Below are 27440 nucleotides of genomic sequence, written 5' to 3' on the forward strand. Positions count from 1 at the left end.
CACCCCCCATCAAAAAACCACATCGCCGGCGATAGGCCCCCGACCAGGAGGTCAGTGCAGGGGGGCCGAGAGCTGACGACGACTGTGGGAGGAGAGGTGCGTCATCGAGAGCTGACGAGTGACGACTGGTGTTACTTATCCAACCAAAAAATTGGACCAATCCAAATGCTGCGCCTGCGTCATTCTTGCTAGATGTAGTTTATTATTTAGTAAAAATACAGGGTATGAAGTACTAACCAAAACGAAGCTGATACATGAACCTCCAATCCTTTCTCAATTCTCGGGACATTTCTGAAGAGAGCACTATACAAGTGGAACTATACTAATGGAACGTTCTGAGCAAGCTACGGGATGCTGCTGAACTGGAGACGGTTAGGTGCACGCGAAGCTCTGATGCGAGCGTCATATCTCACATGCTAGCAGCTACCAGTGACCCAGTGAGCAGCGGTAGAATATTCTTCCTTTGCTAAAGAAAGCTAAGGCATATTCCACTGTGTTGGTTGAAGTCTAAGGATAGTAGGATACAGATATAAAATGTCGGTCCGGGCTTATTGCTAGTATTTTCTTCGCAAAAATTTGGCATACCAAACTGAACCCAAACCAGACCTACTCCATCAGCATCAGGATATATGTACCATTCACATTTCAGAGTGACTCTATGAAAACAATAGATCTGGCCAGAACTTTAGTTAGAATAAATTCAGACCATAGTGAACTTGATACTCAGTAGATTAAGCATCTGGCTGTGGAACAGGCAACATTGTACGGAATGAAAAGATTCATTCACAAATATTTACAAGGAACATACTCTGGCAACACACAGGGATCATGTACACTAGTTCTTTCTAAGCATATCACACAGTGACCATGATGGTTAGCAATGCACCTTCACACAGGACGGTTGGCACCAGCCATCTTCAGCTAAAGTGAACACGGGTGTCCACTATTCAGCACTCTGCGAATGACGTCGGTGTTCCATCCAAATACAGAATCCGAGGAGCTGTCAACACGTCCAAGGAAAAGGGTCACCTGGAGATCCAGATATATGTAGAGAATCTCAACGAAAACTTGTTTGGGCCAACTAAAGGATAGGCCTTGTCACAGGCCGATCAATATCAAATATAGCACTCACCTTGGGATCATGATCTCGTGATTGAAAATTCTGTCAGGGATGGCAGGAATGTGGTCCTTTTTCTCATTGGCGAAGTTTATGATCTGGAATAGCACTTCGTTAAGCGACGACTCCAGTGCAGCACGTCTTGAGCTGGTCTCTTCCAAGTCATTCCCTAGGAGCATATTGCAGAAAATATTAGTATTACATTCCATATGACTAGGATAGCTTCATGAACGGTGTGAAAGTTTAGTTAACCAAATTACCTCCAATGTTTGCAAGCCGTTTGGAGCTGTTTGATTTGATGTATCTTTTTGAGCTCATGACATGCAAATTGATGAACCATTGTTCCCAATAAATGCGCTCTGTTTTGTTGACAAACCAACCTGGGTTTTTGCTCTTCTCATCAAAAAAGGACAGGCAAACCTGATGTTCAGTTCAAACACAAATTTTAATCAGAACAAAGGAAATATAGTTCAGCAGCAACGAAATTAAAGTGCATAACAATATCAAATGACTAGTGGTAGTCTTTCAGACCTGGCTTCTGCGATTTGGGTGCTTCTCCACCCAAGTAATAAACTGGTCTATCTTTTCATCTACTTCCTTTTCTAGCTCTGGTAGACCACATTGTACCTAAAGACCGAAACATGAAAGTAAGCAGCGGCAAAGAAAAATGCAAACAAATTTGCAATCATAATTTAAAAAGTTGCTAGACTACAAGCAGAAAATATGCAAAGTGATCATATTTCGATGAAACATCTGGAATCTGGCAACATGATTAAGTTGGAAATTGATACAGAAAAAGGACACTTACTCAAACACTTGTTAAAATGTTATACAGTGAAACCTAAATTTAAAAGTTCTAGATCTCTAACATGCAGAACATCTACTTTCTGTCTGCAGTACCTATGAAGCAGTTGATAACTTGTCTCTGTTGATTCCGAGTATGGTACCATACCTAAACTTAATTTCACATAGTTAGCTCCTATTTTGATTCAGTGATTCCATCTTACCAAAATGTAGATCTCAGTGTTACTAGCACTCTAGCAGTAATACTGAACCATGGTTCAGGGTCTACAGCTAACTGAAGCATAATGATAACACAACCGATTAGATTGGCCATAAGAATACTAGGAAACAGGAGAAGGTATGCATTCTTTGTACTTTGCTTCCCAATCATAGAATATGTGAAATGCCAGTAAACACTCTAGTTACAGATTTAGGTTCCATACATGTTCTGAAATAATTCCATGTCACATAATCCTGTAACTTATTGAATGCTCAAGGCTTAACTATTAAATCTTCAGAAAATATATGTCTTTGAAGAATATAGATACCATTCTCCCCAGGAAAAAAAATCTGGCTTACACTCATATATTGTGAAATAAGTAGTAGTGAAAGTGCATCTCAGAGACTTTGTGAAGCAAAAGCATTTATAATTTCGAATGGAAGTAGTAACATATGAATATAACTTGCAGACATCATCACATGCCTTCAGCAAATGAAATAAACCCAGATTTTAATGGAGGGAAATACTCACGTAAGTAATCTCAAGGAAATCACAGTCAACATCTTTGGGGCGAACGAGGCTGAGAGTTCTATGGAAGAATATGGTATGCAAAATGCCTGCAGCATATTCATATTTAGCATATCCATTAGCAGGTGCTATGTAGTATATAGGACACACAGAAATACTCCAATTTCTTATTACTAACAGCAGGACCTGAAGAAAAAGAGAGGCATCTCCTGAGAAATGTCAAGACCTAGTCCAAGTGATAATGCATTGCAGAACTCTACAGACCTAATAACGAGGCCCAAATATGAAAACTTAGTCCGTAGAGCAGGAGCCCAAACACATAGAAAAGGTGAAGAACTCAGGAGTCAGGACACCTAGGACTCTCGAACCTATATAAGCACAACAAACTTTTGAATTATATACAACAATACTGTCAGAATATGATCTAAAGAAAAAGTAAAAATCCTTACTGCATTTATTTTCTAAGTGTCATAATATACAACCACAGAATTTTTGTTCAGTTTCACTGGCTATATGTCCATACAGCATTTATTTTTCCCCATGGGAGCAACCTAGGTGATCGCAGCCTAGTACTCCCACTAGTTTTCATCATGATTCCCTAACTTCGAAATTAGTGAACATGTGAATGAATCCAGTACATTAGGGCTCGGTGTCATGTTACTAGAATGTCATCTGTTCTGTTGAAACAAATAAAGGAACCCTTTGTAACGAAGAAGCAGAGATGGGAAGGGACTCACATCGCAACACATCCCTGATCTCCGTTGGCTCCAGCTCCTGCGGCCCAATAACCAGTAAAGAAGAAAAAGAAAATCGTCAAAATCAGCGACGAGAAAGGAATCGAAACAACCGGAGCGAAACTGAGGGAGGGGATGGGAGCGAAATCGGACCAGCTCCTTCAGCTGACAGGTTTCGCAGTTCATCTCCGCTCACGGCTGCTGATCGGGCGGAAGAAGTCGATCCAAGCAAGCTAGGTCTCCCGCACCAACAGGAGGGACAGTCGATCCGAGGCCGGATAAATCCGCGCTTCCAGCAGTCGAAGAGGGGGGTTGGGACTTGGGAGAGGTCGACGCTGCGACCGAGAGGAAGTTGAGGTGGCGTGCTTCAGCAGGGAAGAAGGATTCAGTCCAGAGTTTCAGATGTGTTCATCGGAGGTGTTTTTTCCCCCCCCTCTCTTCTCATTATTTCCCCAGGAAGTTGAGATAAGGGGCCTAGGGCGCATAGGACCTGCGGTGAAAACTCAAAACTGCCCCAAATGCGAATCGAATCCGACCGTATATCCGTTTAGTACTATCCAGTCAAATTTTGAATATTTGATGCATTTGAAACTTTTATGTGCGATGGAGCAAACTAGCTTGCACTTGAAAGGACTAGTGAGGAGGTGTACACGAAAAAATGAGTCCCTTGTCTGTCTTTAGAAGTAGATAATTTATATACTCTTTAATTATTTATATACGGTTATGATGCAATTTGTTGTTTGATGTAACAGGTTTGGTGTATTTACATAGACTAGAGTCCGCGTAAGGGTAGTAGTGTAAACACTATATGTGGCATAGATCCTAGTTGATCCATCCCACACTTCTCGGTAGCCGTGCTCATTCTTCCAAAATTGTGCTTAGCTCTTGGTCCTTCCCAATGGAAGCAATTGCACAAACATACATTTGCTATGTTGTATTCAACATAATCTGCCACCCATGTCAACTACTAGGCCTCATTTGGAAAGGTTTATTTCAACTTTGGCTTCACCTATTTTGCATAAAACAAGGCAAAACTATCTTGTAAGCAAGTGAAACTTTTATCGTTAGCTTCACCGGGTTTAAATCGTTTTAAAAGAAGCCCTCCCAAACGACCCCTTAATCGCACATACGAAGCTAAACTTTTTTGATAAGCTAGTTTTATTAATCAAAGTTACATTGAATCATACTAATACTTCTTAGCTCTGTTAAGACATACTTTCTATGTTTATATCTATAAGGCAAGGCGTGGTATGACTTGGCACAGTTTTTCAAATTATACTTTACCCATTCATTTATCTTATATTATATTGTTTATGGTTATAAACTAATGATCATTGTAGAGTATATTTGATTACGAATCCGACAAGTTTACATTATAAAAATAAAAAAAATAATTAATCAAAGATTGTAAAATTTAAATCTTGATATATGTGTGTGCGCCTTAAAAAAATGGTAGGAGTATATTGTATAGCGTGTAATTATTTCAAAATCTAGAAAAAAGAAAGACGGGTGCGGTGAGCAAAACCACACAACACACAACAGAGTCTTCAGCATCATCCACCACCGATGACAAGCACTTGGATTGCAAAAAGTGCCATTCAAAAGGCAAAACCTAACAAAGAAAGCAACAGATGCTGCCATTGTTAGAAAAAAAAACGGACATTGCCATGATCCAACCGGTGAAGGTCAGAACATGATTTTTCATCCTGGGGTGAAAGTTCTTGGAACTCCAGACAAATTAAAAGCTTATGCTGAGGATGGGACACATCAGGATGATCCGCGGTAGCTCCATGCAGCATCAACTCTCGCTTGCCCACAGCAAATATTTCATCAGACTTAGAAGGCTCATGGGATTCTATGCGCTCTTGTTCACACTCCAGTCTATGGCTTGTGAGAGTGCACAAGTGTATCCAATTGAACAGGAGCCCACAATGTGTTTCCTTGGCAGGTTTGCTCCTGAAACATGGCTGAGTTAAGCTTGTTTTGCATCGTTTTGAAAGCTTAAGATTTTCTACATGTACAATTTAAATGCTACTAGAATAATCCTTATACTCCTGCACAACCTACAATTATATTCCCTCCGTCCCATGAATAGAGCAATCCTAATTTTTTTACATATTAGTGATAGCATGAAAAAACTAACATACCCTCATTTATTGACCACATGTAGTTAGTTTTGGCATACAGATCAAATAAATCACTTAAGGTTCCTACTATTACGGTTTTTTTGTTGAATTTTTTTCAAACATCAGAATTGCATTTTGCATGGAACAGATAGTCACGGGACTCGATAATGATGGGATGTGTTTTGCACTGCCCTTTTGCAAAAACAAAGAAAGAAAAAGGTTGGCAAGTCCCCTGGGTTGCCAAAAGATTTAGTACCCGGGCCTCCTTTCTTTCTGGGGTTCCGTCCTCAGCATAAGCTTTTTTCTGGAGCATGTTGATTACATTCTAGGAAACATTCATTCTGTTCCTATAGAAGCATGTTGGAACTGAACATGGCTGTGGCTGTGGCGACATCCATTATTCTGTTTCTATAGGAAACATTCTGCATGGCGATGGCAATCCTTCTAGGATTTTGTAGTAAAAGAAAAACTCAATGGCCAACGAACACCTTTTGTAAGTGGCACGTTCAGAAATCTGATTTAACATGCTTTCTGGAGTGGGAGTAACACAATGCGTATCTGCTTTCCGAGTGTCATGGCCTTCTGATTTAGGGAACGAAAATGTCACTTACCATATCACATCAAACATATGACAATATGGCAATGATGTTTAGCATCGTTTTATCGTTTTACTGAAAGATAATCAACCAGTAAGGAGATGCCAAATGCTACCAATTTGGCTAGTTTCACATCTCATTCAGATTCCAGAACAGCAATGGTCCTCGCAAGGTCATTGCAAATTTTTTGAACTTCGTGCGTCAAGGCTATAACTATATACTGAAAAGGAGATTCAGGGCATAGCCCAGCTCATTTCATGATAGAAGAAGGTAACAAATCAAGTTTGGACAGAATAAAAAATGAAATAGGCAAGAAACACCTAACCCTGTTTCAGCATCTACATTCAAAGGGATCCGTTATAGACAGGTCAGTAACAGGCTTGACATGAGAAAGTCCAAGACCATGACACCCCCCACTGTTTGTAAAATAAAACTGAGCATATCTAGATGCCTTTTTCTCTAGCTGAAGCTTTCTATGCTGCTCTGCAATAAACACTTCGTTGTCGTTGTCGGCTCCAACCTCAAATCTCATGAACTCCAGCATTTTGGCATTCAATACAAAGAACGTCGCAAAGTTAACTTGTGACATCATGCCTTGGTAATTTTTTAGCACAATTGTCTTCAGGCGGATGTCAAGGCATCTTCTAAGATTGCGATGCTTACCACGCCACAAGTTTTTGTCCTTTGCCAAACATGACTGTAAGAAGACAAAAAAAAACTTCCAGATCATTTTCTGATGAAACAAGTGCAAAACAGAGCAGCTGAACAGAATGAACTAACAATTAAGCGCTATTACCTGTATGTACAACTTCTCTAAGCAGGGAAAGCATCTCATTAAGTCGATTACCATATCCAAGCTAAGATTAAATATACAGATCGCTAAAATCTTGACACTTGACGCCACTGTCGTAAAGCAATCTGAATGCAAATTCTTTAGCAAACAGAACACAAAATTAGGGTTGTCTCTATAAATTCAGGTAGTGCCAAACTTCCAGAAATGCAGTAAGATGCCTCTTGAAGACAAGGAGCTACCTGAATTACCGTGGTGCCGAATACCAGATTAGACTCGAAACCATGATCGCACAGGCAGCCCAAAGTCTCCAGTTTGGGTGCTGAAATTACTGATACACGCAGGGCACTACATGGTTTTAGATGGACTAACCTTTGAAGCGAAGGTGCATCCTCAATGATTAGTTCCATACAACTCATGGCAATGCTTCTAGGGCTTGGGGAGTTGATCCTAATGGGACTGAAGCCAGTGCATGCGTTGATCAGCAAGCACTCAAGGACAGGGCAGCCGGCAATGATACTGTTCATTGTACAGTCCGAGATTTTGAGAAATTCAAAGTCCAAGCTGCCTGAGCTGGGGAAAGTGAAGCGTTTCGGCCATGTCCACCAGATCGAATCTGCAGAAGGTGGCCACATGTAGGGTGGCCGAGAATCGGAAGATGGAGGCCGGCAACTGTCGATAGTAACAAGGTATTGCTCCATGAACGAACTCGAGCTCGCGGAGTTTGTCGAGAGTCGGGGATTGGAGCCAAGCTTCGACCGTTGCTGCGAGGTCGTGGAGGTGGGACGGAGGCACGGAGAAGCGGCGGGCGGGGCCGGGGTGAGCAGCGAGGATCGACTTGGACTTGCTCATCGGCGGGAAGGCTGGTGTGGTCGAGGTTGAGCGGGGCGGAGAGCCAGAGGTGGCGCCATCGGGAGGCGAGGGATTGGGTGCGGGCGGCGTCCCTGGTGGGTAGGAGGGAGATGATCTCACCGAGGACGGCGTCGGGGACGCTGCTGATGCGGTCGACGTCGTCCCCTTCTTCTCCTGTGGAGACAGGCTGTGGTTCCTGGGCGCGGGGTGTAGGCTCGGAATGGGGCGCATCCGCCGCCGTCGCCGGAGGCGGCTGCAGCTCCCGTGGCGACTGGCTCGACTTTTCCTCCGAGTCTTGCCTCTCAGGTGCCTCCATTCTCCTCATCTAGGATGGGGGAGCCAGCGCCTCCGTCTCCATGACCGGGGCCGCGGGAAAGTGTTAACGCAAAATTTGGAACTAGGGGAAAGTGTTAACGCAAAATTTGGAACTCAAACTCCAGTGCAGATTTGCTTGACTCTACAGCTTCAAATTGACTCGCGAGTGGTGCAACACGTGCTAGTTAATTTGATCTGAAAATTGATAAGGTAAACATTAAATTTTGATCTGATCGGCGGCGAAGCCTTTTGAACTTATGGGTAGGCGTTTTTGAATAAACACCACAACAGATAGATATTCAATGTAATTATGCAGTGTAAATAAATAAAGTATTAATGGCATGTAGCATCGGCTATATGAGCCGACGGGCTAAAATAAAGTATTGTAAAACAACAGCCATAAAAGGAGCCCTTGCTAACCATGCACACACCAAATAGACTAACAGATCTAGTCAATGTCTTGATAAGTGTAACTGAACTTAGGCAAGGTAACATGAATGAGAGGTCATTGACATCAATCTATTAACCTAAGAGATTAGAACATAGCAAACAAGGACCTCTTGCCTACCGCTTATGAGCTAATTAAGCTAATGGAATCCTAATTAATGTCATGACCATGTAATTGAAATTAGACAAGGTAACATGGTGAGAGGACATTAACTTAACTAGACAAGCTTGCCGCAGCAAGACCTCGTATGCGTCCTTATCGGCTCAATGACTTCACCATGCTTCTGAGAGAAATTGATAAGACCTGACCGAAGCATCGGCTCTTTACACTAACATGCTGACGTCAAAGGTCCAACGGTTAGCAATACGATGGGTAGGGGTAAAGATCTATCGGACCTAGCATATATAAACTAGTAAAAGCATGCAAGATCTACCAGCCAATACGATCTGATAACTGTGAACGTTTAAACAGGGCAAGGGAGCCAATGAAGACAACCTAACTAGATCTAAGCCGTTCGATAACTGCGAGCGCTTGCTAGAACTAAGAGATCAATACGATACAACTTAATAAAACTAAACAACTCGATAACTGTGAGAAACCGTTGAAGATAAGCAGAATATTGGATAAAACCTAGAAAGTTCTACTTGCAATCTAAGATAACTCGATAACTAGCCACACAACCGAATATCAGAATATAAGACTTAACTTAGAAAGTTCTGATAGAGGTCGTAATGATCGGGTGACGGTACTTACAAGCTCGCCTGAGATCGAAACCGATGCAGTCGTGCACGCCGGAAGGAACTCATCAAATCTACTCTACTCCTGCTCTTAGGGTTTTGGCGGCGTGGCGCCGAAAGTTTGTATTATTTGATTGATGATTATTGATTACAAGGCTCATGAGTTTATATTTATACCCTAGAGCAAGCTAAAATCTTAGTCGAATATGACGTGAACTATTACAGCTATTTCTAAAAATTACTAAAGATAAATCTCTATGCTTTCCCTTATTTGGTGGAGTTGATTTTGCTTTGGAATGGGCCCGCTTGATCTTCCACCGGCTTCTGAAATCGTGGTTAACAATGGCCAGCCTTGGTCAACGCGGCGTTAACTTCGGGCTCTTACTTTCTCCTCTATCGGCTGTCAGAACCTTATCCACAATCGGTTGACTCTGGTTAACTACTGGTGTCAACAGGAAGATGAATTGCGGATGTAGGCATGAGAGCTGGGTTGGGGCGGCGGCAGCTTTACGACATTTTCTTGTCAAGCCATATCCTCCCTCCTCGGGTCCTATGCACGAACAAGATCCTATTGGGCTGGGCCAGCTTGTTGCTAGCATACATGTTGCTCTAGGGCTTCGGCTAGGCCATCCGCGTGAGAGACTACCTAACAAAACATGTTAGGCCAGTGTTAGTTGACAGTTTCATTGCATAATTACCAAGACTGAGAACTTGGTTATTGTGCCAGTTGAGTGTTATGGGGATGAAACTCCTCTCTTTTGTGATGAAACTCCCCCTCATAAGTACAACAATTTTGCTGATGTGGTAATAAATTTAGTCCCTATTTATTTGAGCTTCTGGGCAGCTTCTCAGCATGAAAAGTCAGAAGCTCAAACAAACAGCAATCTTCTCGTGTAGCTTTCTAAAAGCTGGAAGCTCAGAAAAGTTGAGTATATATGGAAAGCTGCAAAGCTCAGTTTTATGAGCTTTTCGTAACTGTTTGTGATCAGAAAGCTAAACACATCTTCTAAAAGATAGTATTGGATTTTGAGAAGCAAAAAGCTAGCAGCAACTTTTCAGAAAGCTCAAAAGCTGCACTCAAACAAACAGGCCCGTAATGCTCATGAAACTCCTATGAAACTCCCATTAAGACTGGTCTTAGTGTGACTCTTCTCGAACTCGTCTTTTCCCATGTTAAAGTTGCCGAGAGTGAACCGAGGGCAATTCCCTTCCCGGCGTTGATCTCGTCGGATTCCCCTCTCCTCCGGCGGCTTCGCTTCTCTAGCGCTGGAGGATGGGAGGAGCCGCGATTTCGACGGCCTGTGTACATGTGCTCTACTATTGTCTTAGTATCTTGTGTGTTAGGGTTTCAGTTACCCAAGGCAGAGCTTTGATTCTTTTGCTTTCTCTGTCTTGTTTCCAATGATGGAGATGAGGCAGGGGGTTTGGCTTCATCCGATGGCTACGATGTCCATCGCGTTATCTTCCCTCCAGGCGATCTCCGGCGGCGGTGGTTCTTCCTCTACTTTGGATGCATTTCCTATCGTTGAGAAATCGGGTTTGGTTTCTTTGTCGTCCATAGAATTAGGGTCGCCGGCGATGCTACCCATGTGCCTCGATGATGATACGGCGTGTAGCGGTTCACGTGTATGTCGATGATTTTGATGTACCAACTTTGATGTGAAATCATACAAAGGTTCTTTGTCGAGAATGGTATCGGCTTCAAGATCATGCTCCCCTATCAGTGGTGGTGCTATGCTGGGTGGCTGCTCCTACCACCAGCACTGTATACTTCGGATGCATTTCCTATCATGCGACTAGGAGTTCCTTTGCATGGACTTCGATGTATTTTTTGTTTCTTTCAAGGATGTCGTTGTAAGGAATGTGTTGTAACCTTACATCTATACCTAATATTAAAGTGAGGTTGTTTCTTCCCACCGTCGTGGTTGTTTTATAAAAAAGTCCCTCAACTTTTTTGTAATCAACCCGCAGTCCTAGGAGTTAAACTGCCGTAGTTTGTTGATGATTTGCAAAAAAGTCCCTCAGCTTTTTCGTAATGAGGTACCCATGATGAGGTCCCTGCTCTTGCGCATGGCGGCGAGACCCTTGTAGTCCTCGAGCACGGAGATGACGCTGGTGAGGTGCCAACGACACTGATGTAGACAAGTTCCACGAGGTAGGCGACGATGAGGAGGAACGCGAGCAGCCCCACGAGCCCCGACCCATTATTCGCGATGACGAGGAGCCCAAGGAAGACGACAACGAACACCGCGTGGTACGCGAAGAGGAGTGCGAAGGTCGCGAGGAACGTCGCCGTGAGCCTCCTCCATACCCGAGGCACGACGGAGAGCACCCGCTGGAAGGTGAGCGTGTTGTGCTTGGCGGAGTAGACGGAGGTGATGGAGAAGACGGCAGCGGCGGTGGCAAGGAGGGAGAGGAGGAGGAGGGCGAGGAGGTAGGCAGCCTTGAAGTAGAGGAGGGCGAGCCAGTCGGATGCGAGGTGGGAGAGGAGGCAGAGCTAGGCGTCGGTGACCAGGGTGGAGGAGTCGCGGTGTCGTTGGTGTTGATGTGGGTGAAGAGGGTGTGGGAGATGGCGATGTGGAGGAGGAAGAGGGCGGAGAGTGGGAGGGTGAAGGCGGCGGCGACACAGGCGAAGAGGGGCTAGTGCGGGCCGCGGAGGATCGATGCGGAGGTGGCGTAGATGCTCGCCGCCCCAGGAACCGTAGCTCCTCCGCACTCCATGGTCTTGATCTAGGGGTATTGGTTTAGTTGCTTGGGGTGGGTGGGGAAGGGAGGTAGGGATTGGGGAATTTCCTTCAGGCCAGGGGGAGGAAGGAAGAGGAATGGGGATGGAAGGCTCTGGAGGATGGAAGCAAGGTGGAGAGAAAAAGAGAAAAAAGCCACTTCAACTTGAAAAAAGTCCCTCAACTTGTTTGTAATCAACATGCAGTCCTTGGAGTTAAACGGATGTAGTTCTAGACGATTTGCAAAAAGGTCCCTTTGTTTCTGGCTTGCGTGTTTCTGCGGCCCACGATGCGTCCACCCCCTCCCTGATTCCCACGAATCAATCCATTGTCACGCACCGTCCGCCATTCGCCCGTGCCTCGCTGGCCTCGCCGTCCGCCGCCGCCGACCCCCTCACCATCCACTGGCCGCCCACGCCACCGCCTGACGGCATCCACGCCCGGCACCGGCTGCCGACCAAGCAATACACCCAAGAACAAAATAGAGGACAAAGGAATACCACTAACCAGCAACAACGAAAATTGACATCAGTATCTAGACGTCAATCGTTCATAGCTATAGCACCACCACACAACTCCTCCTGGCCAGGTGGCGAAGGCCGGATGTAGCAGATGACCGCAAATCTATCCAGTGATAGGGAATCGCGCGGCAAACAATCGACAACACAGCAGCGGGAGAGCAAGTTAGCAGTGGTGGGGATGCAATGCAGGAGGCCAATGAGGAAGCAGCGACAAAGCGGGGAGACAATGGGGGTGCAGTGCAGGGGCTCGACGAGGAAGCGTGTGGCAACATAAAAAACTCAACGTTATAAAACAAAACACGAGGGAACTGTGATTAGTTCTTGATCTCGCCTGATTAGCACAAGGGAACTACGCGGTGGTTTCCAGACCGGCGAGATCAAGAAAACAGGCACAATGCTTGGGCTTTGGGATAAGAATGGCATGCTAATCAATTTTTTAAGCCTGTGGGTCCTACATCAAATAAAAACCAACGTTATAAAAGAAACAAACTTGGATCCTGTCAACGCAAAATCACGCAGGGAGGTCTTGGCGACTATAGGAGAGTGGGTTTGTTGGTGGGCGCTACGATAAGGCTTTCAGTACGGCTGCTGTTGTTGAGTGGAGTTGTGTGGCCGCGTTGAGGTCTCAATCCAACCGGTTGGCTTTGGCGGTTGAGTTGTGTGTTACCCGCGTTGATGTCCCAATCCAACCGGATGAGTGTAGGTTGTTTCTTTCTTTTCTTTTTCATTTTCCTGCCTATGGCCTCTCAGTGCCGTAGTCTTGTATTTTTCTACTATATCAATAGAAACTCGCACTGTCTCATGCGGTTCGTTAAAAAAAAGAAGCACTATCTTGTGTGGTTTGTTAAAAAAAAGAAACAAACGACAAAGATAAAAAATGAAGGAAGAAAAAAGTTATATTCAATAATTCAGGAAGAAAAACCAATAATTCAGAAAGAAAAAATATCAAATTATCACCCAAGCTTTGCGTCATGTGGATTGGGGCTTCCTCCCGTGCAATGCACGGACATATTTCCTAGTAAGTAATTACCTGGTTTTCTAAAAAACCAAAGCATGTTAATGAAAAAACCCATACACCATGTTGCTAGCATTAAAAATAGAGCACATAATTCAGAGAGTAAAAGGATCACCTACGTACGGACCTACCAAATCATTGGTGCATCAACTCACAACCAAGAAATATAGTTGCAGAACTGTACTGCCATGAATCACAGCCCTTGAGCAAACAGAAAAAGTGTATTTTTCATCCCTCAAGTATTGCAAAAGTGTGATATTCATTCTTCATGTTTCATTTGGTGCAAGTTAACCCTTAACTAATTATCGGTGCACTTATCATCCTCATCTTAGTTTAATGATAGTTTAGTGTCATATAACATCGATTTAAGCTATGTAATAATCTTACTAATCATCATTTAACCACATTTAATGTTGAGTCAATCGCTATAATACTTCGGTATGAATCGATTTCGTTATTTTTTTCGAAAATTTTTATGGGGTAGTCAATTGAGAGGATTTACTGAAGTTTTTTTTGGACTTTATATCTTGGTCTCAACATATTACATCACTAAATAGTGATTAGTCTGATGATTATGTGGCCTAAACCACCATTAGATGGCACTAATCCATTATTAAACTAAAGTGGGATGACAAATGCACCGGTTTAGTTAGTTAAGGGGATGATTTGCACCAAATTAAACATAAGGGATGAATGTCACACTTTTGTAATATTTGAGAGATGAAAAATACACTTTTTCCGAGCAAATATGTGTGAGCTTTTTTAATGAAATGTGTGGGCCTATTCAAACGCATGAATCCCACAAAATTTTACAGGAGCTTTCAAGTAAATAAATTCGAACCTTACATAATTTTGATGATCAGCATAAAACTCAGTCAGGAGCTTTTACTGTCAGATATCGTACAAACAACTACAATCAGGCACGAAATTGAGATTGTACATGTTTGCACGGAGTGAAACTGAAAATTCTTCTGAAGAACAAATTTAAATGCAATTCTAACAATGCATAACCTTCTCAGGAGAGGTATAGACAGGCATAAAAAGCCATATATGTGTTACTTTTGTGATCTCTTCTTTTTCCCTTTAGTTAGCTGGATAGCTGAAAACTTTGTAATAAGAGAACGACTCTGTGCATTTTTGCAGAGGCTGGAGATGCCTCCATTTTCTAAAAAAAATCTCTTCTTTTCAGTGACCCATAGCTTGCAGAACATTATGTGGAGCTATTGGAGTTCAATATATACGAAGATGCTAAGGAATTAACACTAAACGAAGATCTCCTAGAGAATTCATTAATAAGTGGGGGTCAGAAGCTGCTTTCAGGATTGTTCTGATGTCGCTGCACTGGTCTCACAGCACTACAGCAGTAAGCTGGGCCTTGTAGACAATCCTCAATGACATCCGCTTCAATCGTAGTCGAATGTACTTTCTAATATTCAGAATCTTTAACCTTCCTTCAGTCCTGGTCTTCTGGGCATGTTTACAGGGAAATTCATCTCAAGAACAGCTTTGGAGGGCCGCTTGACTCGTCGAAGTACACCTGGCGATGCCTTGACACAAGTCAGCAGCTACGGTTCCTGTCTGATGGATGTCGCTACAAGAAACAAAGCTTCTTTTGCACGATACTCGTCAGTTTTCTGTCCCTAACTCTGTACGTTTGGGATGCTTATGTGCCACAACATGTTTAATGCCTGAATAAGTTTCAGGTTCACATGTACACCTTGCATCATTGACGTCCAGAGAGCATGCTGTATGTTTAAGAACAAACCTTGTGAATCCCTTAATAAGAGCTGACACATGAAACTTTCCATTGGTTAAAACTGCGTGGAAAGAAAATGCATGATAATCACATCACCTTTGAACAAATTATACAACACTGCTGAAACAGTTTCAAGGGATTGCATCAAGCAGGAAATTGAAATAAAAAGTATGAGATGCCAGATACCAAGTACGCAAGTTTCACTTGTATTTCAGATTTGGAATTGCCTTTGCAAGACCATCACCATTGAGGCATTGACTATTGCTGTAAAGCAATAGAGTCAAGGAAATTCTTTCCTATGCAGTTTTAGGGTACATCAGGGTCTCATTCCATAATGAATCAAGTTCGGGCAGAAGAAAAAACACAATGACACATATCAAGCCTTGCTTAACATGTACATTCAAAGGGATCGGATATACACAAATCACGGACATGCTTGATATGAGTATGATTGTCGAAGTGACATCTACGAGCAGTTGTAAATCAAAACCGAGCACGACTTGAAGCCCTTTTCCCCACCTCAAGCAACCTGTGCTGCTTTGCAATAAACATCGGATCATCACTGTCTTCTTCACTCTCAAATCTCATCAACTCCAGCATTTTTGCATTCAATATAAAGAACGACGCAAAGTTAACTTGTGATTTTATTCCACGATAGCTTTTCAGCACAACAGTCTTGAGACGGTGTTAACAGCAGGGTAGTGGAGAAGGGAATTGGAGAATAGAATTTGGGGAAACAGAGAAGCAAAGAACAAGGACAGGAAGAACAGATTCTCAGGGACGAGGAAGGCTTGCTTCCAGCAAGTCAATTATTTCGTTGTTACATGATATCCCTCCCCCTCAGCTCTCACTGGTATATGTAGATTACATGGGCAGCCCATCGGTGTGCCTGCAAGCACTAGTTCAACCAATCATCTTCACTCTGGTTGCTCACATTAATGGCCTCTAGTGTGACACAACTGGCCCACAAATCTACCCAATAATTTTCACCGGCCCACAAATCATTCCAGCTGTCTGGGGTCAATGGTCATTGCGACAAGTCCACGCGTTGACCGGTGCACTACGGGAGACAGGAGCTTTGCCAAGTGCTAGGGGTACTCGGCAAAGCTCAAAAACACTCGGCGAAGTCTTTACCGAGTGTAACACGCAATTGCCGAGTGCTAAACCAACACACAGCGAAGCATTTTCGAAAAAAAAAGCAGGCACCGCTGCCTGCCGTCATGGCCGCCACCATGCCCGCCGCCACCACACCGGCCCCCGACCACCTGCCGTCGACGCTGCTGTCGTGCCTTGCCTCCTGCCGTCGATGCTGCCGCCGTGCCTTGCACCCGTGCCTCCTACCGGCCGCCGTGCCTTGCCTCCCACCGGCCGTCGTGCCTTGCCTCCCCACCGCCATGCCCGCCACCGCCACCATCACCCGCCGGCCACCACCACCACAACCGCCGGCCACCACCTCCACCACACCCTGGCCTCGACATCGACCGCCACACAAGCAAGCTCGTCTCACTCCTTGCTTCGTCGCGGGCCGCAGCAGCACAGCTCGCCACCGCATGGCTGCTTGAAGGCCGTCAGCGGTCGGGGAGCTGGATCCGGGGCGGAGGGGTGGAGTCCCCCCCGAATTCGGGGAGGAGGGGCGAACGGCGAGCGGATCCGGCTGGATCCGGGGAGAGGGGCGAGGCGGCGGCCGGAGACGCCGTCGGAGAGGGGCCGCCACGCGAGAGAGGGGCGGGGCAGAGAGAGGGAAGAGGGGAGAGGAGGGGGAGGGTCGCCGGTAAGGGAGGAGGGAGGGAGGGGCTGACGGGGGCTTGGGGAGGGGGGCGTTGGCGGGCGGGTGTGGGAGAGGAGGGGTGCGGGAGGAGAGGGGTGCGGGCCGGGCGCTCGGGAGAAGGGGAAGAGTGGAGGAGTGGAGGGGCGGTCGGTCGCGGGATTTTAGGGGCGGGGTGCGGGATTTTTTTTTCTTTGCCGAGTGTCGGCACTCGGCAAAAAAAAATTTCATTTCTTTTCATTTTTCCTTCTTTTTCATAACAGTTTCTACTCATATTATTTGATTATATTATGCGGTTTTAGGTCAAATTCACTCAACAATATATATTTGATTTTTCTACTCATATTATTTCATTATTTTATGCGGTTATAGTTCATCTTCAATTTATATAAATTAAAATTCTATAATTACACTTAATACATTAAAATTATCTAATGGTTCCAAAAAATTACAAAAATTTCACATGAAACAATATATGTTCTCTATTGCCTATACAAAAAGTTTTGTAGTTAAAATAAAACTCGACCGTCACTCTAACTTCAATTCTTATCGAATTCTTCTCAACGCTACTATTCTTCTTCTGAGATGCTTCGGTTTGTAAACATCGTACGTGACGAAATGTGCAAAACCTTCTCAATTTTTTTCACAGCCTCCAGGTATGATATCATCACATCATGACAAATCTCATGATTTTCAGACTTCGCTTGCTTTTTTTACAATTCAAAAATCATTCGGCAACACGTTCGTAGTCGTGTTTCCTGAACAAAATGTTCAAAATTTTATTTTCATTTCATGGGTCATGTCTCAAATTTGGTTAAATAACATGAATATCATTTTTCTACTCATTTTATTCTATAATTTGAATCACTTGCAGTTCAAATTTGACTTATACCAAAAATTTCGTTGAAATACAATTAATTAAATAAATATAGCAAATAAACCCAAAAATATACCAAATTTTAACATGGAGTACCACATGTTGTATGTGGGGAGTAGAAAAAATTTGAAGGTCAAAAGAGAAATTTTTTTTATTTTTTTGCCGAGTGTCAAAAAAACACTCGGCAACCCCCCTTGCCGAGTGTCTTTTTTGACACTCCGCAAAATCCCGATTTACCTTGTGTTTTTTCTTTGCCGAGTGTTTTTAGCTTGGCACTCGGGAAAGAGCTTGTTTGCCGAGTGCTCGAAAAAAACACTCGACAAAGAAAAAACATTCGGCAATTTTTATCTTTCCCGTAGTGGTGGTAGTAGGTGTAGCACCAAGCCACCAAACGACGCGTACAAAGAACCGCACCCACACCACGTCGGAGCTGCGCGTTGAGAGCGAGAGCCTGCGGTGATTGGATTGGATGGCGGTGCGCTCGCCAGGAACCGGTGACCTCGAAGGCCCGGTCGCTGAGCAGGAGGAGCTCGTCCGCCGGAGGTTGGAAACTGCCGAGGAAGCCGTCGGAAAATGGGGATCACGGGGCGGGTCCGACGCCGGGGGCGGCGGCGTCTCCGATTCCCCTGAGCTCGCAGCGGCGGTCAGGGAGCTCATCAGCCTAAGTTCAGGCGGCGGTTCCAGCGGCCAGCGCGCCAAGATGGCCTTACAGGTAATTAACCCCTGTAGGCTCTGTATGTTGTGCATACCTTCCTTTTTCCTTGCTTGTCGTCGATCCTACAGCCGGCAATAATAAGCACGGTAATTTTATTTCACAAAAAATTAGTGGTATGATATACAGAGAGCAAAATAATGATCGTAACTGGGGATCTAACATGTTGCATCCACCCACTGAGATATGCATGAATGAAAATTTATTCTGTCACAAAAACATTAAAAGAAAGTTTGGGTGTTGCTATTTTTCCCCTCGAATAGGTAGGAGAACTACTTATCGTTATATTAAAAAGATGGTTGATTACACGGCACGCAAGCTTGCGGTGCAGTATAGGATTACCCACAAAATAGACTACCGAGATTACTCGCAAAAAGTTTGGGTGTCACTGTCAACTCCGGGAAAGCCTTATCATGATTGACTCACAATTATTTGGGTTTCATTGTCAACTCCGGAAGAAACTGATCATAACTGACTCACAATTCTTTGTTCCATTGAATCTAGTACCGACTGAGAAAATTCAATAGGAAAAAAACTAAAAAACAGAGGATGAAACGCGTGGTGTATGCTTTACTGTAAGCACGTCAGATTAGGCAATAGATTATGGCAACGAGCTGTTGAAGGAAAATATACTACTCCCTCCGTCCTAAATTGTCCTAAATTATAGGTCGTTTTGGTTTTTCTAGGTTCATAGGTAGGTATTTGTATGCATCTAAATATAGTGTGTGTCTAGATGTATACAGACATCTATGAACATGGAAAAAGTAAAACGACATATAATTTGAAACGGAGGGAGATTAACATCAAGCTCCATTTAAGTTTCTATTTCCACGTTTCTACGGAGCATAATCTTTTATGTCCTAGTTTGCACTTCTGGTTAAATCTGCATTTAAATTGATACCTCAAAGGAGAAAATTGGTGAAATATGATATAATTGATTTTCCTAATTGGCGTTTATTTTGCCAAAACAGTCTGAATGCCTTCGACTAATTTTGCAAATTACTTATATTTATGAAAGCACATGCTACTGTCATTTTTATTAGTCAGTTTATGGTATGAGGTATACAGTACTAGAGCCAAAGTAAGGCAAGCTGTCGGTGATTTGACTTTTTGCCAGACAGGAGAAAATAAAGCTACTAGAGGAGAAATCATAACTTAGGAAGAAGTGTGGGATTACTCCAGGTCCCCTCGTGATCCCATAGGCATAAGAGGAAGGGGGTGGCAATTAGCCCCAAGCCCCTAGTCGTTCCGTCCTTTACATGAACCGTCCTTTTGCTCATGAGCTGAGCCATTTCCCCAACACAAGTCTATATTACACTGCACAAGCTTTTCAACGAGGATTGCTCATACTTTCACGTGTTCATTCGATGAAAATATTATCCACATTTTATATGGAAATTTCATCAAACAGAGAGCAAGCCTATTACCTGTTTGTATGCTCTCTTTGAGGGGGCAAATTAAAGATGGCATCAGGGTTTCCGGAACATGTTGGATTCACCCCCAGAGATTTGATGAATGCTAATCTATTCTGTCATGAAAGATTTAAAATATCTACATGCAAAATTCAGGAGAAGATTTAAAAAAAATCAGGAGAAAATGGATTTCTATTGGGTCTACAGTTCCTTGTTCCATCGAAACCTGTACTGTCTGAGAAAATTACAGTAAGAAGAAAAACTAAAGGAGGTTTTGTGTTTCTACCTCTATTCTTAATGTCAATTGTGATTTTACCCCTAATTTTTAGGGTTTGTGAATTTGCTCCTGTTTTTTCGAAACGAATGCTCCGTTTACCCTTGGTTTGACGTCAGTTAGGTGGGACCCGATAAACTGAATTAAGAAAAAACAAAAACCACTGAAAAATCGAGGAATGGACCGAAATATCCTTGGGCCTTGTCCTCTCTCTCACCCACCCACCTCTGACCTCTCTGCTCTCGCTCTCCTTTTATCCTTTTCTCTCACCTTGACAGAGGGACGGCGGCGCAGTGGGAGCAGGGGAAGGCGTGCGGGCGCCGGGTGGAACCGTGGAAGGTGGGGCTGGGCGCGTCGTGGCAGTGGCGGGCGAGTGAAAGCCACGGCGCGGCGGTTGCGAGCGCGTGGGGCCTGGCGGAGGCGGGGTTGCCGCGGCATGCCCAGCTTGGCCGTGGCGCGATGGCCGTACCGGCGGGCGGCGGCACGCGAGGCCCGGCAGCTGCGGCGGTATCGGGCGGAAAGCGCGTCCGTGACGCGGGGGCTGGGCAAAGGGGCGGATCTTCGGAGTCCGTAGTGCCGCAGCAACTGTAGTCATCGTTGTGGACAGCGGGCTTGCCGGCGCTCCGGCGACCTAGGGGGCGGTGATAGTGGCGGACCCAGCTTTTGTTCAAGATTAGGGCCAAAGTTCAGCGTTGAGGCACAACCGAGCATAGATCCAGTCCAGCAAAAGCATGGGTAAAGACGATTCAATGGTGATTTTGGATGCACAGACATGCCCTGTCTTGACATTTACATCAACGGTATACAAGTTTACTCCAGGTGTACGGTAGTCGGTAGTCCTCAAAGAGCCAGTGTGCAGTGTCACAACATACGGCGGCAGCACGTCCATAGGGCCCTGCGAACAGTTCTAGGCCACTGGGAAAACAAATGGCCGGTGCAGTGCTCCAATTCTGCAATGCAACGGCATCCGAAGAGAAGCTGTGAATTTGCAATTGTTTGTTACCATGGTGAACGCCAATGAGGAGCACCTGGCACAAGTTGGAGTATCCATCGGCTGGCACATCATCCTGGTTGGCGGATGTGAGAATGGCGTATCCCAGCATGCCCTCGTCGTGGAAGCAAGCCATATCCAGCGGCGGGAGGACGTCCAGCTTGCCTGTGAGCAGGCTGCACACACAGAGGCTGAACAATTGTTGGCCCGCGGCGTGGGGAGAGGCGCGCAGAAGGACGAGGCCATCGCGCTCCGCCAGCGGCTTGGCGTTTTCGAGCAGGCCGGCGTCGTCGCGGACGAACGAGGTGAGGAACCGCCGGCGGCGACCGAGGGCGGATCCCGGCGCCGGGACGAAGGGCAACAGCACCAGGCGGTAGGCGCCAGGCGGCGGCGGGAGGAGGAGCAGGCGGCGACGGGTGGAGGCGTGGAGCACCAGGCGGCGGCGGCGGGATCCTCCCCTCGCGCGACTTCGTCGCGAACGGACAGAGACGACGCGCCTGGCGTGTTCTCTCTACTGCTTGCGATTTTTTTATTTTTATATATTTTTTTACAAATTTACACGAATATATAGTTGAATAAAAAACTGCAAAAATGGGTCTATGCGGCTGCTTGAAACGGCGGTAACGGGCTACTGCCGTGTCAACCGGTGGTGGAGGAAGCTATCCGCTTACCGCCAGATGAGATGGCGGTAGTGCCGCGCCTTGCTGCAGACTCGCTTCCACCCATTTCGAGCCACGTGCCACCCATTTTGCAAGTCGCTGGTGGTTCCTGCCACCCATTATTTTGGGCCTTGTGCTCCCTGTCACCGATGGTGGTGGTCCTTGCCCTGGCGGTGGTCCCATTGATTACTACAGCAGCTATTGATAGGCCCAGCTCCGTGCAAGTAGTAGCACAGTGCAGCATGCATGCATGAAAAGGCATGACCAGGGCAACGGAGACCCATTTTGCAAGTTGCTGCTGGTGCTGTAGGCTCCTTTTTGGACCGCGTAATGCGGAATATGTTGTTTCACTCGTTTGGAGCTGCGCAAGTTGGGTGGAGCCCAAACGGCAGTAGGGACCCTTCCACCGTTTTAAGGTCCTGCCGCCGTTTTCATCCGGTGATACACAGCAGTACATATCAGCCGACACTCTATCACCGTTTGAAACGGCGGTAAGGATCTTACCGCCGTTTCAGCAGGTAACATAGACCCATTTTTACAAATTTTTGATTCGACTGTATATTTGTGCAAATTTGTAAAAAAAATATATATAAAAATAAACAAATTCCGCTGCTTGCCCTAGTTAGTGGGCCGGGAAGTCTCGGTTTTGGGCCAAAGATTAATGGGGGGTAGTGGACTTCGCTGGGCCACGACTAGGGCCATGGCATGCCCCGGGTGGCCCTAGTCGCAGGTCCGCCCCTGGGCGGTGATGCGGCAATTCGTCAAAGGCGACCTTGGGGAGGCATGCGACTTGGCGTTGTGAAGCTATTCCTGTGCTGTTGGCTTCCTCCAGCTGTGGCATAGGGGCCTGCGGCTTCTTCGCTTCCGGTGGCAACGGAATGGCACGAGCTTTTGGCCACAAGTCCGATGGCAAGAACATCGAGTGGCTACTGCATCCTTATCGTTAATATTAAGCAGTCATTTGAATCCATTGTTGTCGAAATAGAATCTATTATTATTGAAGCACTGTCACTATGAAAGGCAGAATGAATGCTTGACTGTCAGTATGGCAGATTGGATGCATTGATGATAATGTGGAATAGCATAGAAGAAATGGGATTAACGGTAATAAAATTTTGTCTCAAACTTCATCTGTTCTTTCTCCAAATTCCTACAGAATATATTGAAGTGCTAGTTTGCACTATTTGGCACCAGTGGGTTACTCTCTTTCGAAATTATATCTTTAAAGAAGCAAATTTGATAAATTTTATCTATTTATTTTGCCTAAAAGGTGTGAATGCCTAGACAAAAATTTTGTGGTATACTTATATGTTTGAGAGTACATGTAACAATTACTTTTAACAGTAGGTTTATAATATGATACATATAGCAGTAGTGCTAAAAGTTGAGCAAGTCTATATAAAGTGCTACAAGCTAGTTACTGTAGTTGTCATGTGATTGATCATACTTTCACTTGGGCATTTGATAAAAATCTTCTCCCACATGTATATATGGAAATATTCAAACACAGATTGCTTTATATGGTCTCTTTGATGAAAAAGGTTCACCTGGCACCTTTATAGTCCTTTATTTCATTGGTGATATCGAACGTAAATCCCTGTATTGAAACTCAATTTTTACTTTTAGAAGCAGTTCTGTTCATTGATCATTAGGATTACTCTTACCAATTACATTATCAACTCAGGTATAAGTGAATTTCTTGTTCTAATGGCTTCTGGCTTTCAATTTGTATTAGCTCTAAAATTTGGAGCCCATCTGAATTTTAAAAAAACCACCATATTTAATTGAAGAGAGCCATTTTAAAAAGATATACTTCCTGTGGTCCGAAATATAATGATTTTAGATCCATTTTATGAAACATTCTAAGTGTTGGATCATCTAATATCTATTTATTCTTTTATTTGAATAACAAATTTTCTAGAAATCACTAGTTCAAGTGTTGCTTTGTAGATCGTGTCAATGTCCTAAAGAAGTTGTGTTTTGGATCAGAAAGGGGTATTAATATTACACCTTGCTTGAATCTAACTATGCTGTGGAAGATTCACCGTTTAATTCAACAATTTCTTGCTGATGCAGAAAGTATCAAACTGACCATTATTTTTCCTGCAGGCAGCAATGGTGCATCTTGAAGATGAGTTCCACCAAGTTCTTATTTCAGGCACATATTTTCTCCCCCCTGACAGTCTTCAAGCATCTCTACATGACAGCATTGCCCTTCCTGATCGATCCTTCTCATTCTCATCATTTCCCAACTTGGAGGCTCTCAGCATATCCTCATTCACTGCAACTACTGATGACAGCAGGACATATTGTAGCGGGTTTACTATAGATTCTGTGTCCATGGAAAAGCTACACCTGTATCTCATTGACCCTGAAGTTTCAATCCTGCTAAAGGAGATTGCTGAACTCATTATCCTTGCTGGTCATGCCACAAATCTTTGCCATGTTTATAGTGAAACCCGTCACAACACTCTAATGCAGTGCCTTTGTCTGCTCGGTGTTCAAAGTGAACATGCAGCAGCTACTGCTGAAGATGGATGCAGCATGCAGTCAGATAGTCACAAAGTGAAACTGTGGATCCAAGGACTCAAAATATTTTTTGGCACAGTACTTCCTGAGGAGCGCCGCGCTTGTGCTCATATTTTTGGGTGCAACAGCATGGTTGAAAAGGATTGTTTCACTAGAGCCACCACAGGTTGTACTAAGCAACTGTTTGTGGTTGGAAGTGCAATAGCCCAAGCGAAGGACCAGGACTATGAAAAAGTTCCCTTAATCCTAGAAATGTACGAGGAACTTGCAGAGCATCAACCAAGCCTACAAGACCAGTTGTTTGATGATGCCAACGACATGATCAGTGAGGAGGCCAGCATGCTTCTCGGCAAGCTTGGGGAAGCAGCACTTGGTCTACTGTTGGATTTCTTGAGTTTACAGTTGAAACATGATCTAGATGAAAAAACTGCACTTGACGGAAATATCCTTTCATTGACACAATTTGTCATGGGCTTCGCCAAAGTACTTGCTGAGTACAATGGCTCACTTAATCTTATTTTAGCCCTTCGGGAGAAGGAGGCTGAAGATGGCACAAAGAGAACTGCTATGTCACCCTGGGAATGGTATGTGCTCAGGCTGCTTTCTCATTTGCAGTTGAGGGTCGTGGAGAAATCTAAATTTTACAAGGATGAACGCTTGCGTTACATATTCTTGATGAATAATGCAATGTATGTGCTTGAACACTCACATTCTTCGGTTCTCAGAATGTCCTTGAGGGAGAATCAAACCCATGAAAAGTTCGTCCTACTGGTGGAGGAGTATGCAACAGCTTACCTTCGAGCTACATGGTTTCCAGCTCTCTTCCATTTAAAAGTGACAGAATTAAAAGAAGCGAAAGAATTAAAGGAAAACTTTAAGAAGTTCAACTCGGCATTGGAGGAGATAAGCAAGGTTCAAACGACATGGAAAGTCCCTAACCCTCAACTTAGGCAACACTTGCGGATAATTATATTGAATCAAGCTGTTCCAGCTTATCGTTCGTATATAGGACGTTTCCATACATTTATAGATAAGTACGTAAAGTACACTCCTGATGATATAGAGAATATTGTCCTGGACCTGTTTGAAGGTTAGGAGAGGTGAACTGTCAAAATGGGTAAGTATTTGTTAGAGGCCAATGAAATACATTAGGAGGACACATATCAAGCCCAGTTGCTATGTTCGATTCAAAGTCATTGGCTTTAGACAGATCATTGACATGATTAATGTGTAATTAAGGTTGAAGCACAGCCATTCACCAGATGTAAAATAAAACTGAGCACCTCTCGAAGCCATTTTGCTGCTGAAGCATCCTATGGTGATCTTTAATAAACTTCTCATTGCCACTGTAGGCTACGCCCTCAAATCTCATCAACTCCAACATTTTGGCATTCAATACAAAGAATGTGACAAAATTCGCTTGTGACTTTATGCCTCGATAATTTCTTAACACAACTGATAAAGAAATGAGACATTGAACACCTTTCAGATTAAGAATTGGATAATACATAGTAGGTTTCTACAAGATCAATGAAATATACTCACCTGGACGTGCAGCTTCTGCAAGAGGAAAGCATCGCATCAAGTCAATAACAGCATCTAGTTTTTGACAGCTAAACTCTTGACAATTCATACCATGGGCGTAAAGCTAACAGCACGCATTCCCTTTACCCAACATAAAACACAACATTATACTGTCTCTAAGTGCAGATAATATGAAAAATCGTCAGAAATTCAGAAATGCAGTAAAAAAGCTGGTAGGAAATTAGACAGCGAGTAAGAATGCTAGAGCTACCTAAATTACTGTGGAACCAAATAAAAATTTGTGATACCAATCAAGACTCAAAAGGCCTCCCAAGGCCTCCGATCCAGTTCTGGCGCTGAAATTACTGTTACAAGAAGGGCAAATATATTGCACAAGTGGGAGCAGCCGTTCAAGCGAAGGGCATTCTAATCTCTAAATGATGAGTTCCTCTGCCTCTGCTGAGTGCATACTGAAGCGAAGGGGAGTTGATATGTAACCGATCAAGCTGCGCAGCAAACCCTCTGAAATGCTATAACATTTCAAGTCAGGCCAGGTGCTTGAGATGGAAAAGTGAAGAGTTTCAACCACACCATCAAGAATGTTGCATACTTGCAATTGGTGATAGTGAGCACACGGAGGGTGGCTGAGAACAGGATGGCAGGCTCCGGCAGCGACGGCTGTGGTATCACCCCCAGGCCCCACAGAAAGCCCAAAGCTGAACTCGTGCTCCTGGAGATTGTAATGGTTGCTGGGCTGTAGAGAGGCGGTGCACATCCACAAAAAAGAGTGCCTGAATACTATGAAGATTGAAGAGATCATGCTATGTTCCTACCAACGTAGTATTAAGGCCTCTGAGTCTCTGACCTGAATCTAAATGTTCAGCTTCAGCAAGCAAGGAAAGCATCTTATCAACTTGATAAGGGTAAGGTTATAGACACTGATAGCCAAAAACTTGACAGTACACACCGCCTTCGTGAAGCTAACATACCAAACACAGAACATGACATTAGGCGATCTCTATTTTGAAGATACTATGAAATTTTCACCGAGCATACGTAAGTCTTAGCAAGGAAAGGAACTACCTGAATTACTTTGGTACCAAATAACAGTCTAGATTTCAGACATGATCAGAGAGGCAACCCAAGGTCTCCAATTTGGGTGCCAAAATTACCGATACATTCAGGCAAAAATATTATTCAAGTTGAAGCAACCTTGCAAGCGAAGGGGCATTCTCAATGATGAGCTCCTCTAGGCTTAGCAATCTGTCCAATCTTAACTTTTCTCATGTTGAATATGACGTGAACATAGAAGTACCAAGCATATCACGACCATACATGAATGAGTTTTTCTCCGGTGGACCTCTTCATAAAAATTGTACAAATCTTTATAGGGTAGATAAAGTAAACTCTAGTGATAATAATTACATTGAAAAAAA

At 44.2% G+C, this 27440-nt stretch overlaps 2 protein-coding genes, 1 long non-coding RNA gene, 1 other non-coding gene and 1 pseudogene across 5 annotated transcripts; 1 reads left to right on the forward strand and 4 right to left on the reverse strand.

Moving 5' to 3' along the window:
- Positions 1–674: 674 nt before the first annotated feature.
- Positions 675–3855, reverse strand: LOC117851268 (autophagy-related protein 101). Of its 2 annotated transcripts, none has more exons than XM_034733055.2 (7): positions 3536–3855; positions 3386–3422; positions 2652–2737; positions 1649–1744; positions 1378–1537; positions 1133–1286; positions 675–1029 (listed from the first exon to the last, which is right to left on the reverse strand). In XM_034733055.2, the coding sequence occupies exons 1-7, from the start codon at positions 3566–3568 to the stop codon at positions 1026–1028; spliced, it is 570 nt and encodes a 189-aa protein (XP_034588946.1). In that variant the 5' UTR covers positions 3569–3855; the 3' UTR covers positions 675–1025. The 2 variants fall into 2 exon arrangements, with proteins under 2 accessions (XP_034588946.1, XP_034588945.1); XM_034733054.2 differs by having other exon boundaries at positions 675–1000; positions 3536–3854.
- Positions 3856–6207: 2352 nt separating this feature from the next.
- On the reverse strand, positions 6208–8071 carry LOC117853911 (putative FBD-associated F-box protein At5g56440). The gene is made up of 3 exons (XR_011898105.1): positions 7137–8071; positions 6901–7035; positions 6208–6801 (listed from the first exon to the last, which is right to left on the reverse strand). It is a non-coding gene; the product is annotated as a putative FBD-associated F-box protein At5g56440 (transcript).
- Positions 8072–11267: 3196 nt separating this feature from the next.
- On the reverse strand, positions 11268–11967 carry LOC117853412 (uncharacterized; annotated as a pseudogene).
- A 6262-nt stretch (positions 11968–18229) lies between these two features.
- On the forward strand, positions 18230–25846 carry LOC117851598 (exocyst complex component EXO70A1). Its single transcript, XM_034733440.2, has 2 exons — positions 18230–18615; positions 24061–25846. The coding sequence occupies exons 1-2, from the start codon at positions 18373–18375 to the stop codon at positions 25573–25575; spliced, it is 1758 nt and encodes a 585-aa protein (XP_034589331.1). The 5' UTR covers positions 18230–18372; the 3' UTR covers positions 25576–25846.
- On the reverse strand, positions 21034–21816 carry LOC117851600 (uncharacterized). The gene is made up of 2 exons (XR_004639599.1): positions 21330–21816; positions 21034–21251 (listed from the first exon to the last, which is right to left on the reverse strand). It is a non-coding gene; the product is annotated as an uncharacterized lncRNA (long non-coding RNA).
- Positions 25847–27440: the final 1594 nt, after the last annotated feature.

This window comes from Setaria viridis, chromosome 4 (genome assembly GCF_005286985.2).
Source record: "Setaria viridis chromosome 4, Setaria_viridis_v4.0, whole genome shotgun sequence".
NCBI lineage: Eukaryota > Viridiplantae > Streptophyta > Magnoliopsida > Poales > Poaceae > Setaria > Setaria viridis.